Consider the following 16,755-nt stretch of genomic DNA (forward strand, 5'->3'; position numbering starts at 1 on the left):
CTGTGCCTTTAGTAAACAATAAGTATAAATAAAAATAGAAGTGATAAACTAACGTTGACATCTTCTAATCGAAAAAAAGTACCTAACTAATCAGAGTCGCTAGCATAAGTTTCGATCCTCCGTTAACGTTGCGTATCGTCAACTGTCACTGTCAAAATGTTAGGCAAAGTTAGTTCCAAAAGTGACATTTGTTTTTTCCATAATATGTTAGGTGGAATTTCACCAAACGCTAAACGAATTTAGAAGCATGTCATACGTCTGTCAGTTAGTACAAAATGTATTTAACATTTGATTTAAATACGTTTAGCGTTTGGTAAAAGTGACCCTTCGTGTAGATTCGAAAATAGTATCGAATCCTATGCTCGCTGCACTGTAAGTATTAGGTTCAATTGGTTCTACCTTTTTTGGCCTAAGATTTATTTGCCTAATCTCGTATTGCATAGTAACGTTTGGTCAAAGTCTCGTTTCGCCGAAAATCGTATGGCATAAATCTCGATTAGTAAAAAGTTTATTCGCATTATCTTGTTTAGCCTAATAATGGTATGGCCAAATCTTGAATAGCCTAATAATAGGTTTATACAAAGTAATAATATTTGTTTGGCTTTAACTTTGACGGAGCGTCTCTCTATAGCGCAAACTGGTGCCTTGTATTGTTTCCGCTGTTTGGAAAACGCTCCGCTCCGCTTCGCTGCGCTCCGCTTTGGTTTTGATGAACATGTGCACCTAACACGCTCCTCCTCGCTTTGCTCGTCGTCGCACCTATCTTTAGGTTTCGATCTCATGGGGTTTGTAATAATTATATTGCTCGTTAACTGTCGATTTTTTAATCATTCAATATCGTGATTTTTGGGGATGTAGGAGCAAAATACCACAATTTGTACATTTACTATATACTTAATATATTATTTATTAAGATAACATTAGGAGAAACAAGATTATACATAGGTATAGACGAACATAAATTTGAGCAAACGAAACTTAGGTGTTTAAAGATTGTGCCTAGGGAGTTTTAGACGAAACGAGCCTTATGCCACATAAGTCTTGGCAAAGTGATGGTTTGGCCAAAAAAGTTTAGACCATACGAGTTATGCGAAATGAGTTTTGGTTAATAAAGATTATGCGAGATGAGGGGAACCCGGTTCAATTACTTACCTACAGTAACATAAAAACACACACTTGTTAAATTATTTATTTATAATATATTTGCACACATAAATCTACACTTTTTGCGCACAATACGTACAGAAGGCTTACAGTTTCACGCTCAATAAATACATTATAAAGATCCCACAGGGATCTACCTACCTATAGTAATGGTTTCCACATTTGTTTGCGTTTTCACCGAAGTAAGTATTTTGTAGATTATCTATGGTACACTGGAGTTGGGGAACAAAATACCATGATAGTTTTTTTTTTAATAAAATACGTTTATGTTTATATTAATAGATAGAAAATTATCAACCTGCCATTTATTCTACCTTTAAGTTCGTGCACGCACTGCAGTAACAACCGGCGCGGTTGACGTCGACAAAAATCTTCCATGTATGAACGGAAGCATACAGGAGCATATATCTAACACTTCTACACTAATATTATAAGAAAGAGTAATCATAAACCATATACCTACTTAATAAGCTTCGTAAACCTGTTTCAAAACTACTTAACCTTTAAATCTTGCTGTGTTAATACTGAATGTTAGTAATCCATAATTTTTGATCCAACATCCCACGATGCACGGAAAGCAACGACATATAGGTATTCCTACATATTTATTTCAGCATCACCACACAACTCACTCTTCTCTTGCCCCCAGGTCCCGGCATAAAGGGCACGATGGCGATCCTGAACTGCCTGCTGGCGCGCCAGCTGTGCTTCGAGGACGCCTCCTGCGCCGCCATCTTGGAAATCATACCGCGCGTCTGCGGCTCCGAACTCGGTAAGCCGCACTGTTAGTAGACCCAGTTTGTTACATCGTTTTAGGGCCACTTTCACCAAAATATTAAATCTAGATTTAGTGTTAAATCTCGATTTATGCCATATATTTATACATAATATGGACTGACGTTTCTTAAAACGAGATTACACTAAATCTAGATTAACACTTTGGTGCAGGTCACCCTTAGTATTATTTATTAGTTTAGAACTACATTAGACACCACACCTAGAAGGGCTAGCACGGAGCGCGTGACACGCTCGTCAAGATCGTGACAAAAGGTTTGGGTTGCGCGGTCTCTTATGGCGTCGGAGAATGCGTCTTGCGCCCCGTGCTAGGCTTGCAGGGATATACCTACTTATCTAAGATAGCAACGTAAGTAAAAGAATTAACGCACAGTAAATAAAAAATATATCATGTATTATGAAGAGCTTAATGCAGTCGTGTCCTTACAGCTTATAGTTAGGCAGTGATAACAATTATACCCACGATTGTCCATCCGTTTCACCTCGGAATATTGTGACAATGGAATCTGAAATGGAACAATGGCAATATCGGATATCAGCCGTATGCTTCACTCTAGCTAGTATAATGGAATAATTCACTATTTATCGAATAGGCATAATTACCGTGTGTGTACAGAAAATTTAGGTTAATTTCTATTTCGACGTGGCCCTCTCAGGGCATCTAGATACTCTGGATATCTGGAATAACACGTCAACCGCCCGATGGGTCATTGATAGATGGATTCGATTATGTTATAAATATAAATCGAAATGCATTAAATTGTGTCGAACTTAGTTTAAAGTTTCTTCGTGTAACCCAGCATAAGTTATATTTTAAACGTGAAATTTCTGGGATAACTAAGAAGGTATAAAGACTCTTTTTGTTCTTTATCTTAGCATGTCGAGGACATTATCCTAACTAATATTATAAATGCGAAAGTCACTGTGTCTGTCTGTCTGTCTGTCTGTCTGTTACTCTTTCACGCAAAAACTACTGAACGGATTTGAATGAAATTTGGTATACATACGGTCTAGACCCTGGGAAAGAACATAGGCTACTTTTTATCCCGGAATTCCCACGGAAAAACTTTTTAAGGCGAAGCGAAGCGCGCGGGAACAGCTAGTACCTAATAAAATTCATTCATATAATTAAATATTTTGTTTTTTGTTCATTTTGCATAATTTTATTAACTATACAGAAAATATGTATAGTCAGATACTCGCAGCACTCGTATTACTCTAGCAGCTAATACGAATGGGCCTCAATTTATCGTATTCAGTAAAGGTTTCAGTAAACTGCCTGTTACCCTAAGAGCCTAATGGGACTCACACATCACTCAGAAGACAAGTACTTACCTAAAAGGGACCGGAAAAATCGAAATCTGTTACTCGATTCTTTCACAATTCACAACAGACAAAAGGACCTCTGAACAAAAGAACAATGGGAAACTATTAAGCTGAAACGATTTCTACAATTACATACAAATAGGTAGATAATTATCCATCAATTATAAAGGGGACCCAACTCTGTTACTCCTGTGTTCAGAGCATTATCCCTTGAATGTGGTGACGGCTGGGCGCACTGGTCATTTAGGATTGGACCCAGATGATATATTAAATGGTTCCGTACAAATAGCTAGCATAATTATGATAGGAAGCAGATGACTTAGCGTCCTGCAAATACCTGATATGGTAAGAAATTCATCGTATCGTGGGGTTGTTGATAAAACGCTATATAAAAAAAAAACGTTTTGACTTTGACATTCATGACTAAAAATCTGCTCTGCCCTTCTTTGCTCTACGAGCAAACTGCTGCTATTCCACCAACTCAACATATAGAAAAGTTAGTATGTTACCGACAAAAAAAAAATATTGACATGACTAAGTTTAAAATTTATTGCATTGATCCCACCTGGATGTTCAACAATTACGTCGAACGGGTCTAAGTCCGAATCAGGCTGTGACGAGGGTAGACAAGCCTCGTCGACCCAAAGCCACTTTGTCAATGTTAATGCTTAAAAATTCTGCCCTCCATTCGAGTAATTTGGCTTTCCCGCCTCTACCAGGTGTACTGGGTACTTTACGTTGTAGTAAAAGGAAAATATTTTTTTCTGATACTTACCCGTAAAATGGTTTACGGGTGTTTGTTGTGGATCTGAAATGTGACAATTGTATAATAGGTTACGGGTGCTTGTTGTTGATCTTAAATATGACATTTGAAAAGTGTATTATTTATTTTTCATATTGAAAAATCCACCTATGCCTACCTGGCGCTATTGATAACTAGCCAATTCTTTCACCAATGAGACAAACCCTAGTCTAGCTCTTGTAGTTGTCGCCGACAGGATAAGAAGAAGATAATCAATTATTATGATCATCATCAGCTCTCTATCGTCCACATGTAAAAGTAGGTCCAAATGGACCTCACCAAAGGAGCACCAAAGCACTATATTCTCAGCCTATCTTCTTTTTAAAGTACTTACATATATTATAAACATAATCAAATGATGATGGGCACAAATCTATGGAAGCTGGGACTAGCACCAATAGAAATGAGTGATAATCACACTCAAACATATTTGATTATTCACAATTCAAACATTGTCTACATTAAGAGCTACCCATCACTAGGGTAAGCGTAGATGTTTCATCCCTAAAGGTTCTTAACGCGGGACAGAAGTCGACCAATAGAGCTCGACGCAATCTATCAATCAGCCAATCACAGGCTGATAAGATCGCTGTCAATCTCCTACTGCCACCATATTCCACAAAGGGCTCTGCTGGATCCATCCGTGTTTGAGTAGTTCCTGATATAACCCGCCACATTTGACCCGATTTCAACAATGTCGCTAATGGCCCTGTTTTGTTAATTTTGATGTGTTATTTGAGTGACCAAACATTCATTACATGATCAATTAAATTACAATTGTCTAATAATAAATGCATCTTTAATTATAGGTGAAAACATCAAACATTATTTTAGTATTTAATCAATTTGCATTATAAATTATATACAGTAGGCATATTTTTACATGAACTTAACTTAATATATTAAACCTATGAGTTGCAATATAAAATTATACTGCGACCTACTGAACCTACGAAAGACTAACACTATATGACTACTAATTATTTATTTGATGAGATATCTAATTAAAGTTTAGAGATAGAAAGATAGATAAGTGGACGAAATACGATGGTATTTAATGAACCTATGTTATGGCACTACAGTGAAATCCCAACACTAGAAATGAACTTTAGCTTTCCCAAGATAAATCCTTTTATATTGAGTATGTTGGTGGAGTACACAGTTGAAGGACTTTCTTAATCTTCCTTTAACAAAGAATCTTTCGTATAAAGGAAAGTATTATTGAGGTGGCATCTCCAATCATAATAGGATATTGGGAATTTTCTTGATATAGGAATATTATTATGATAGCATTCCCTATTTCATACTACTTACATATTTATTTTCCGCATGTACCTATTTAGGGCGGCGCGGCGACTAATGATAAGTAAAAAATCATTGGATGAAATGATAGGATAGGCCCCGAAGGGGCAGTCAAAGGGCACAAGCGAGCCACCCGCTTTTCAATGTATATTGGTTGTCACGTGACAGTTCGCGAGCCGTATCGTCGTTTTTAAGGGCCCGTACAGGGTGACGTGCCGCGCCAATTTTGGGTTTTCAATGCTCTTCACACAGCACACGCAGTGACACGCACACATGTAAGTTTGCACAGTGGGTCGATAAACTTTTACTCACCAACTTTATTGACAATTATGTTCAAGTACATTTTGGGTGATTTTAGGGTAAGTAAGTATAATTCTTACTTACACTGGTAGGCACCAGGAAAGAGTAGAAATTAATAGGGGTGCCACTTTACTCTATACTCTAACAAATGTGGTATTTACTTGTAGAAAGGTAACTACAAGTATTAAAGTGTAGATAATAAGTTTCGGGCATCCTCCAGCCAACTGAACCCCGACGACAAAGCAAAGTAAATACATAGTGTCGCAAAAGGGCTATACTAAGCCAAAAGGGGTCATTCTGAACAACTTTTGTTCTACGCGATTTGCAAATTCGCGAAAAAAAATATTCGTTTTCCATGGTAAAAAACATGTCCAACAAAGTTTCTATGAAAAAGGTTTTTTTTTGTTAATTTCCAAAACTCGTAGAGCAAAAGTTCAGAATGACCCCCTGTCTTACTCCTTTTTACCCGACTGCCAAAGGAGGAGGGTAATGTTTTTTGATTATATGTATGTATGTTTGTCTGTTTCTTTGTTCCCTCCTGTAGCCTAAACGGCTTGATAGATTTTGATGTATGAGGTATTGTTAGAAGCGTATTGATGGCGCGATGGTTATAGGCTATGCGACGTTCCATTAAAATGTACATAGCGCCCTCTAGAGGACATAACGTGATGATCGAAAAAATAATAATTCAACTTTGCCGTGTAAGGTATCAAATGAAAGGGCTTGATTTTCACATTACAAAAATATGCATATTGAAGGTATTTAAATAACAACACCAACATTATTGAAATAAAAAATGATCATGAACTACTGACGTAAAATTTCTTAAAATAAAAACAACTAAGAAGTTACAAATAAAAAAATACAATTATAAACAAACGAAAAATCCGACTGTACGCTAAAAACATGAAAACAAGTCCCAATGTTAATGAAAAGTATCGCAGGCGGGGACCAACTTGACCGCCACTCAAGGCCGTTTTCTAAGTAACATTCAGCTAAATGGTGAACCCTCTGCTGGTCCCCGCCTACGATACTTTCCATTAACATTGGGACTTGTTTTCATCTTTTTAGCGTGCAGTCGGGTTTTTTGTTTGTTTATAATTTATTTAGTACTACATATATACCGCTTTTTCAATACCTGTAAGTACATTTTTTGGTAGCAGCATAATATTTTTACTTAATTTTAGGGTTTCGAACGTCAAAAGAAAAAAAGCAACCGTTATAGGATCTCTTTGTTGTCCGTCTGTCTGACTGACTGTCTGTCACCGCCCTTTTTCTCAGAAACGGGTAAAGATATCAAGCTGATATTTCGCATAGATGGGGAGTCCTACCCCAAAAAAAATATTATGGTACTCCCTGTCCCACACAAGTAAATTGGGGCTTATATTTTTTCCAGTTATTTTGATGTGTATCCTTTTTTTTCTTTGTTGTTTTGTATAAGTATGTGTTTCTTTTCTATAAATCTGTATTTTTGTTGTTGCTGTCTATGTGTCGAATAAATGTATCTTTATCTTCAAATCACGCCATCTATCGTTTGTTTTTTTTTGTGGCTACTGTCTATAGAAGAAATTCCGCCATTGACAATTTTACGTTACGAATTTATTTTTATTTATTTTATTTTTATTTTTACATTTTCGTGGAGAACCAACAGCATTTTGTTAATAAATAATTATTACTTATGAACACATAACAACTTGATGCCATTAACAGAATGAACTTAGTAAACCCAGTAAACCTAACACATCCAGAGGAAAAATAAAATCTCTTTCTCTCTCTCTGAAAAACATACTTAATAGCCCAAACTCGATGCTTTTTAGCTATTAACATCTTTGAAATAAAATTGAGCCACCACCGTGTTACTGCCCTCATCAGATCCTCACGAGACCATACCTCAACCAGCACCAAGAGACTGTATTTTTGATCCCTAACCTAATGTTCGTGCGTATTGTCATCACTTAGATCCATTCGCTATATTCCTGCTCCTCATCAGACCTTTACGAGACTGTAATGTCACGAGAATATTGCACACTATCTAATTTAATTTAATGTATTGAATATACTGGAAGAATTATGCTTCCTCAATTTCAAATCAAATTATGTTGGTGTCATAAAAGTTGAAAAAGTGCAATGGCAACCAATGTGCAGTGATTTTGTATCTGTACACGATAAGATCGCGAGCTGTCAGTGCTGCCTAAACCGACGTGACCCTTCTTTGGAGGCCAGCGGCCAACTGAGTCAAACGTCACTTGTGTTTATGATTTTATAACACAGAAAGCCGCCATAGATATTTGTATGAAGATTTGAGGGAAAAAAATTGCTCAAGTTTGGGATTAATTTACACAAAATAAGTGTGTGTTTATTAAAAAACAAGGTATTTAGCGCCTAGTCCAAGCCTTTAACTTTATAATATGATAAAAATCATATGAAAATTCTTAATAATTGGGACACAGTTGTTACAATACGGGAGTGTGATTTTCTGGTTTTTCGTCATATTCTGCATTTTATTTACAGTTATCCATAATCATTTACTTGAATTCGAATCATTCAGCACCTAGCTAGACTCTTCGGCTACCTGTGTGATTTTTTTCAAGGCTGTAGAGCATCATTTACTACATAATTCTATGACAATGCCAACCCTCGATTCCCTATTGCTGACCCTTAATAAGAATGCACTTATGATACACATTACGGTCTTATTCATAAAAAGTTACGGGAGACCTATAGGCCTGCTATAAGCAAATGTCAAAAAAACTTTATTCATAAACGATCAATAGCGCTAAAGAACTCTCCAACTGATTCGTAAAACCTTGATATGCTAAAGTTGGCTGGACCCTACTATGCACCTTCCGTAAACCTCCTATTGTACAAAAACATGGCGGCCGGTCAACAGCTGTTCTGCTTTATTGACGATTTGACATTTGTTGTGAGTTAATATTTGCTGAAAATAAGTTGCCATGGTAACGTAAAAATTTAATTATTTTTTTTGTGGGTTTTGGCTTGGCCACTGCGCCTTTAAGCCAACGTAAACTTTTTTAAGTGCCGCGCCGTGGCTAACATAGATAATAGAGATTGATAAATGAATGAAAATTTTTGTTTATGGTTTCGTCAGACCGGCAACTTAATAGGGTAAATGTCAAAATGTTTGGTCTGTGAAATCTATTAGCATCACTATAGTTATTGAAGGTTTACGGAACGATTATGAATAGAGATTTTTATGAAACCTCAAATAGGCTTAAAGTGTTCCGTAGCTATTGAGCTCAGTAAACCTACTTTAAGGTTTTTTAATGAATAAGACCGTAGCTAGAATCTATAGGTACATATGCAGGTTTCTTCACGATGTGTTTTACTACACCGTAAGTGCGATGGTAAGTATACATTGTACTTAAATTCCAAAGAACTCATTGGTACATTATGTCAGCGCCGAGATTTCAACCCGCATCTCTGGCGTGAGAAGCGGGCGCTTACCATACTGACCTACCACCGGTCTTTCTAAAAATCTTATAATTATACACAATTACTACGTAACTACGAAATAGAATAATACATTTCCCCGTGCTCCGGAAGTTTCCACAACTAACTTGCTTCTTCCACATGATTATACTTTCAAATACATTATTAAAATGTCGGCAAGTTTTATTATAATCTTCTAGAATATTCGCCCTTGAACAAGTTTTGGGAAGTTGAAGTAGTAATTACCTCAAGTTTCTACTTCTGTTTACTGTTCAGTTTGATTATTTTCTGACTTGATCGGTCTTTGCGTGTTGCTTCTTGTAGGAATGTAGAATACTTAGAGAAGAATATGTCTTATATATTTAAACACCATAATTAATTAAAAGATCAAAAAAATTAAGATGATAACAATAAATTACCGAAAAATATTGATGTAGGTACATAGGTAACTATACCTTGTCTCACGGGGAAAGACATCTGACAGGACCCTTATTACATTCGAATAAGGGTAATTTTTGTTTGTATCAGATGTCTTTCCCCTATATACTCGTAAGTACTAGGAACAATTTACAATAGGCGGTCGTATCGGTATTATTGCTAAACTTCATATGGGTTTATCTGTCTGAAAAAACCAAAATCAACTAAGTACCTATCTAAATAGATATCAGTTATGGCTGTTATTGAATTTAGAGGTACATTGCTGCACCTACCATGTATGTATACGCAACAGCCTTTAACGAATTCACGCTACTAGCCGTCGCAAACCCGAACGGAAAAAACCATAAAAAAACATACCTCTGACATCAAAATTCATGTTAGTTTAAATACAGCAGCAGTGAAGGGCACATATCTCAGTCAAAGCTACAGTATCACAGACATACATACATACACAAACACTCCTCTCTTTGTCATCGGGAATAAAAAGCGATACAAAAACGCCCCGTTGCCAAGTTAATCCTCTCGCATTTACAATCCGCAAAATTGACCGCCGCGCTCAGTGCGGGCGACGCGGGCTAATGGGCCTAACTCCCGACGAACCTGGGGGGGTCACTCTATATGAAGAAAAATGTAGTTTTGGAGGGCTGCTGCGCGAGCCACGACTCTATCTGTTGTTTGATTATGGGCTGCCGTTGACAATAAAGAACTACAACACGAAGAGATACCGAACGTCATAGCTAGGGCCTGTTTCACAATGTCTGGATAATGGCTACCTGTGGGATAAAATACATTATGTCACTCTTTGTCATCACAAGGTAGCCATTATTCGGACATTTTGAAACAGGCCCCTAGTAATATAGTTATATACCATATTATTATCTGTTGTTTTTAAGACTGCAGGTATTTTCCCGCTCTACTGTAGTAAGACTAGTATATAAGTATCCAATAATTAGGACAAATGAAGGATTCGGATACTTCGTCTGATAAATCTAGCTCGCTCTCTGAAACGATAGGTAAGGATTCCGCCATTCGGAGAAGAGTAATCGAAAATCGGAATTTGAAATCAATGAGTGTGAGTATATTTATGTAAGTACTGATGTAGGTAATCTTCAGTATTAGACAAATTAAACAATATACACTCACGGGCAATGAAAAAGTTCCACTCACAAAATGCCGACACCAAACGATCCCAATTTTTTCTAACATTTAATTTAAAATGTGAACAAAATATCACCATTTTTATTTGGTAATATCCTGATGCTTTGTTAAATATACTCCAATATTGCAAAAGGCGTCATTAAGCTAGCTTTTTCCGTTTAGAAGTAATTTGGTGTTTTTCTCAGTGGAACCTTTTCATTGCCCGTCAGTGTACTTGATAGTTACTTCTGAGAGGTGGAAAGGACTGACTCAATACCGAAGAATATGGTCCTCATAATCCTTCATATTGCCATACCTATAGAATATTAGCTATTGTTTTTAAATGACATACAAGTGAGTTTTTAAGTAAGTTCTGTTTTAAAATATACCTAATAACAATATGAAATAGATCATAATACAAAAATGTAAAGCTCTATAGTGCCAAAAAAACATTTCTCATAACTATTTATCAGCCCGTTATCGCCAACTTTACACAGGAGGGCCACAATCACTCAATATCCATACATTACCGAAATTCAACATCGATTGCATAAACCATATCAATACTCTATACCCATTTGACTTTCGGCATCCAGAGCCAGGCATATGCTGGCATATCCTTTGATCACTGGCAAACACACTTACAGGGGCCGATTACGTCAACCAAGAGGCTCCACTGGTCGTTTCATCAGCCCCGGCCGATGTCAATTAGATACCTACAGTCATATCCTTGAAACTCAATAGGAGCAAGATTGGATTGGACCGAGCACCCGTTACTGATTCGAGGTGACTCGATAACGTATTTCATGTCGACGTTGTTTTTGTTGCACATAATATGCGTTTTGTAAAGTGTTTACTTATGGAGTAGTTGTTATGGGATGGAAAATTAATAAAAAGTAACACATTAAGATGAGTTGAGAACCTTTTTTCGAAGTCGGTTAATGAATACGATAGGAAGCTCATAAAGATTAAATAAGGTAAAATAATGCCATGCTTGGTTGTTATAAAACTTATACACTACTTACATTTTATTTATTATCTAATCACTGATATTTAAGCGGAGGAGTATGTTTAATAATTTGTTAGATAGTAGAAAAAAATGCACTGCGTCTTTATTATTTTGAAGAGCATTTTGGTATTTCTTCAGTACAAAAAAGTTGATTCGTTTTGAAACTTAATACTGATGAAAATCATCAGTCATACACACAGCCTGAATCAGTCATTCAACTTGCTTGTTGGGACTTTCAATAGCCTATTCATGTTAAAGCGATTCGTGAAATTGGCAACTATTTATTTAGCTTCCTAAATTTATTTCAAATTTGTACATGTACCTACGCCTTCGTAGAATACTGATTAGGGAGAATAATATTTTCTGTTATATGCGTACTAGGTGTTCTGGTGGACAAAAGTACATTTTATAAGGCTTTCTATGACATAACCATTATAGCGATAGACATACCTTGAATTTTAAACTTCTAGCATATTCTATCTGCTACGGTTAGTTCGTTTACTTGTCACTTATGCAGACATAATGAAACAGTCACTTTTGTTAAATTAACAAACAAACCTTTATTCTGTCAAGTTGTACAACTGTCTGCTTACTCACTACAATAGGTATTTCGTACAAAGTAATTAATTTAATGCGACTACACCGTCATATCGGTCGTCCCGCCTCCAGGGAGCGAACCCAGTATTATTGTGCACTGATGTATGGACATTACGACGACCATAAACAAAATATTATGATGATGGAGCCTATGAGTGTGTGTGTTTGTGTGTATGTGAGACTCTATTCATTGAAGTGTAGGTATGAAGTTTAGTTTATTAGATTAAAATACAGAGATGCACTCATTATACTCCAAGTTACACTAGGCTTTGTCGATACAAAGTTAGTTAGTTAGTACGAGTTTATAGTTCTGGGAAAATCATTTTACTGTTTAAATATATAAATAACGTCGAAAATAAAGATTTTATATTACCTACTTACTCACACTTTTTTAGCTCACAGCTCACTTTTCCTTGCTTAGCTGGATCTGATGTGAACGACCGTTCTGTGTACATTCTGAACCTGCAATGTGATACTCAAATGTATAAAATATTCTGCGCTACAACCCAGACAGAATACGTGCAAAGCGTTTTAAAATTTTATTATATATTCAGCAGCCATCGTACTCCGCTCAACTAGGTTTCCACTCTCACTATCACTGCCAATCATTCAATCACGAAAACTTGCGATAGCCACACACATACCTTCACTCCTAAAATTCCATTTTAACATCAAAAATATGCAGTTAAACATTAAAACCTAGTTGACTCAAACCTGTATCACCGCTTTACGTAAATGGATGGCGTCCATGCAGTTTAACCAGTTTGAAATAGATCATTAAAGACGTTTAGAAACCACATCATTCGTAAGTTGTCTCGTGACGAGATGAGACTATTACGAGTAGTGCTGGCGTCTTGTTTGATAACGGTGGCAGGAGTCACCCTGGTGGTCGGGGAAACCTGTCGTCGCGGTGACGTCACCACCAAGTTTCGCCGATCCCTCTACGACTTAGCGTGCAAGTTGTACAAGCAAGTGGCGTCACAGACGGATGACCACTTCGCAGTGTCCCAATACTCCATATGGCTCGCCTTGGCTGGGATGGCTGAAGGGGCATCGGGAGATGTTAGAGCCGAAATATTGGCAACACTCAAGATACCTGACCCGATATGTTTGAGACTTGAATACTACGAACTGGCGACGGAACTGGAGTCTTCGGCTGAGGATGTGCGGCTAGAAAGAACGAGATCTTTGCTGGTCGATGGAGATTTGAAAGTGAATGAGACGTGGATGCGCGATGTTCGGGAAGTGGGACTCCTGGACACAGTGTTCACACCACAGGACAAGTTGCGTGAATTGCTTCAAGTTAATGATTCGTCTTCCCACTCTATCCAGGCTGTGCTCTCTGACAGTCTGGACTACTCCGGATTATGGACTTCATCATTTACATCGATAACCCCAAACGTGTCATTCTACGATGATTATGGAAACAAAATTGGCACTGTTGATATGATGACAACAAAAAGCCGTGTGAAACTGGCTTACATTCCGATCCTAAACGCAAAAGTCTTGGAACTGCCCGTCGGAAACAATGGCCGCTACAGGATGCTTCTTCTAACAAACCTCGGGAAGAAATCAATCAGGGACACAATAGACGTCTTCCAAAGCACACTGATAGTGGACATCTTTGACCGTCTTCTACAAAGCATAATACCGTTGGAGATATCCATTCCGATATTCTCAATGACTTCAGATCTGAGGTTGCGGTCTGCGTTAGAGAATTTGGAGATAAGAAAGATGTGGAAAGAAAATAAGGGGTGGTCTCCAAATCCGGTGGAGTTCTTTCAGCGGGTCTCTCTGGACATCAAGTCTGAAGGTTTGTCTCCAGCTCCAGGTTCGTCTTCATCGATCCTGACGTCAGTGGAGGGGGCTGCGACCGGCCTGGCTACCGCTGTGGGGAGAGAGTTTACAGCGAACCGACCGTTCATGTTCGCTCTACTAGACGCCACTACAAGGACATGTTTATTCTCCGGTGCCTTTTCTAAACCAACTCATTAAGCAAGATTAAGAAAAGATTTGGGTTATACTTAAATCAATATCTAAACATTGTACCTATGTGAAAAGAAATTGTGTACCGATGGCAAAAACAAAAGTTTGAACCACAAAGTCTCTGAAGTTTGAATAAAAGCGTCTAAATGGAATACATTATTATTACGTTTTACTTTCGCAACACAAAGAGGCGTGAAAAACTCGAGTGTTTGAAAACAAAAATAATCCTGAAACACAATTTATTCATTGTACCAAACGAATTTACGTGTCCATAGATTTATACGTTTGACTTCTCGCAACCCGAAAAGCACAATGGCAAAAGTAAATCTTGGCGCTCCGATAGTTTTCACATCTAGTTTCTTCTACGAAATGCGTATAAAAGAGGCTGCTTTTGTTACGGGCCTTTTGTTGAGAACCCCTGACTCAAGGTCGGGTGTTTGCTTCATGTTACCAAGTACGTTTTCACTCTATTGTTTGATGTGTTTTGTGTGAAGGTAGTTTATTTAATATGTGATTGTTAAAGTTTGGAAAAATCTAAATTAGGGTTATTGAACGAGTTTGCAGGGTTTTAGTAAGGGATATCCTTATTCTTATTATTTTATATACCTGACCAGTAAAGCCATACGATAAATAAATAAATAATTCTCATGACTTAATAGTTGGACTGTAAATAATCTGTAAATTCATCAAGCGTACGAAGCGTACCTCTAAGCTACGCCATTGTAAGAGATAGATTTTCACTCGCGAGTGAGCGATAAAACAGCAATTGTGAGCGCGAGCGAGGCAGTTTCATCCCTTTATGGACCATCTAGCGATTTCATAATCTATTGCCTCTTTCTGCTTCTGCTTTGGCTATGTATACCAAAGTTTTTTTAAGACCTTTTATCTGCTTAGTGGCTGACTTTGGTTGTCGGTTCAACGGTCAGGAGGCGTCCCAAGCTACGTGGGATAGTTTCATGATTTTAATAACTCAAGAAGCAAGTTTTATACGTGACTTAAAAAGATTTCCCATTACCACTTCAGCTCACTTTCCAAACAATTTCCAGTTACCCTGATTCACTGTCTAGTAAACATCACATTACATACCTTACACAGTGGAAAACAAACGACATTATCCTTTATCTTATCCTTGTATCAAAATTCACTGGAGCCCATCGCGTGTCCGGTCGTTTCCACTAATTTTGTTCCCCATTTCCTATCCCTTTTTACAGCCCCGTGAACGCCATCTTTCATCCCTTTCTCGACCCTTCGGCGTCAGTACACCCTTGACCTAGTTAGCTTATTTGGACGACATTTTGATTTGTTTAAAAAAGCTTAAGCGATTACGATTTGAAACTTTTGATAAAGTTCTTACATCATGTTCGTAACTCATAAATCTTAATAAGAATACAAGGGCATCTTGATTATAAATGAATAAAAACTATTATTTTGGTAAGTATAATATGGTAGTTTCGGTTGTCTTTTTTACCTTGTAGGTACTTTTCACAAACTTTAAATGACTGTACTTCTCTATATTTGTGCACCCGTTTGTTTGTTTATATTAAACTTCGCTTACGACTTCCGTGAAAACGCTTTTGCAGTGATGTAAAATTAAAAACATACTTTTAAGAGTTTACTTACCTTGTCATACGAGCAGACTGAAGAAATTCTTAAAATCATAATTTAGTATAATGTATAAAGTTACACAAATCAGTTTAAGTATATAAATCTATATGTATATGTCGCAGGCCATCCAATGAACGGGCTAGTGGTTCAATCAAAAAGGAGATTAAACCAGATGCCTGCGACATATACATGGTATTAATTTTATTTTATTTTCCCTTAGTTATTTAATATACATGGTATTCATAACGAAGCGTCCGTAGTCGAGCGGGCTTCAGTGATCGTAACTGATCACTGAGAATAAGCAACAGCTGACACGGTCAGCCATTGGATGGGTGACCGATTTCAAGTGGTTCTTTTCTGGACGCTTCTGTGCTTCGGACGGCACGTTAAGCCGTGGGTCCCGGTTGCTGCTTTGGCAGAGCAGTCGTTAAGCCTAGTCAGAGGCCTTCGGGCGGCTTGAAAACATCTGACAGTCGGGTTGCCCACTTACCCGACAACTCTGTCAGCAAAAGCGTGCTTGTGTTGAGGTCCACCAACCCGCACCTGTCCAGCGTGGTGGACTAGGCCTAAAACCCTTCCTTCATTGGTAGGAGACCCGTGCCCCAGCAGTGGGGACGCAATGGGCCGTGATGTGATTTAATTTATTGCACGATTATAGGATATGTACTTTCCTACAAACTGAGCGACTGACTAAACTTTTTTTGAGCTACTGAAAATCTTTCTTAGGTATATTTTGCATCAAAATAAATATTCAAATAAAACCTTACTTAACCATACTTTTTTAACAACACTACAAGTTTCCCTACAACTTCATCGCTCGGTCATCGAGGGCCGAGGCGCGCCG

General features: G+C 37.5%; 2 protein-coding genes across 5 annotated transcripts in view; both read left to right on the plus strand.

Moving 5' to 3' along the window:
• Window positions 1-16,755, plus strand: part of LOC105383545 — a 157,816-nt gene that overhangs the window by 106,438 nt on the left and 34,623 nt on the right. For 3 of the 4 annotated variants that reach the window (XM_048630825.1, XM_048630824.1, XM_048630822.1), the window contains one exon: window positions 1,814-1,948. In XM_048630825.1, the coding sequence (XP_048486782.1) occupies window positions 1,814-1,948 (135 nt within the window). The remainder of the gene's footprint in view (window positions 1-1,813; window positions 1,949-16,755) is intronic. The other variant, XM_048630823.1, reaches the window with a different exon arrangement.
• LOC105383513 (plasminogen activator inhibitor 2, macrophage) lies at window positions 12,778-14,876 on the plus strand. Its single transcript, XM_011553564.3, has one exon. It carries the CDS (start codon window positions 13,146-13,148, stop codon window positions 14,313-14,315), a length of 1,170 nt encoding a protein of 389 aa, XP_011551866.3. The 5' UTR covers window positions 12,778-13,145; the 3' UTR covers window positions 14,316-14,876.

Source organism: Plutella xylostella, chromosome 27, assembly GCF_932276165.1.
Source record: "Plutella xylostella chromosome 27, ilPluXylo3.1, whole genome shotgun sequence".
Taxonomy (NCBI): Eukaryota; Metazoa; Arthropoda; class Insecta; order Lepidoptera; family Plutellidae; genus Plutella; species Plutella xylostella.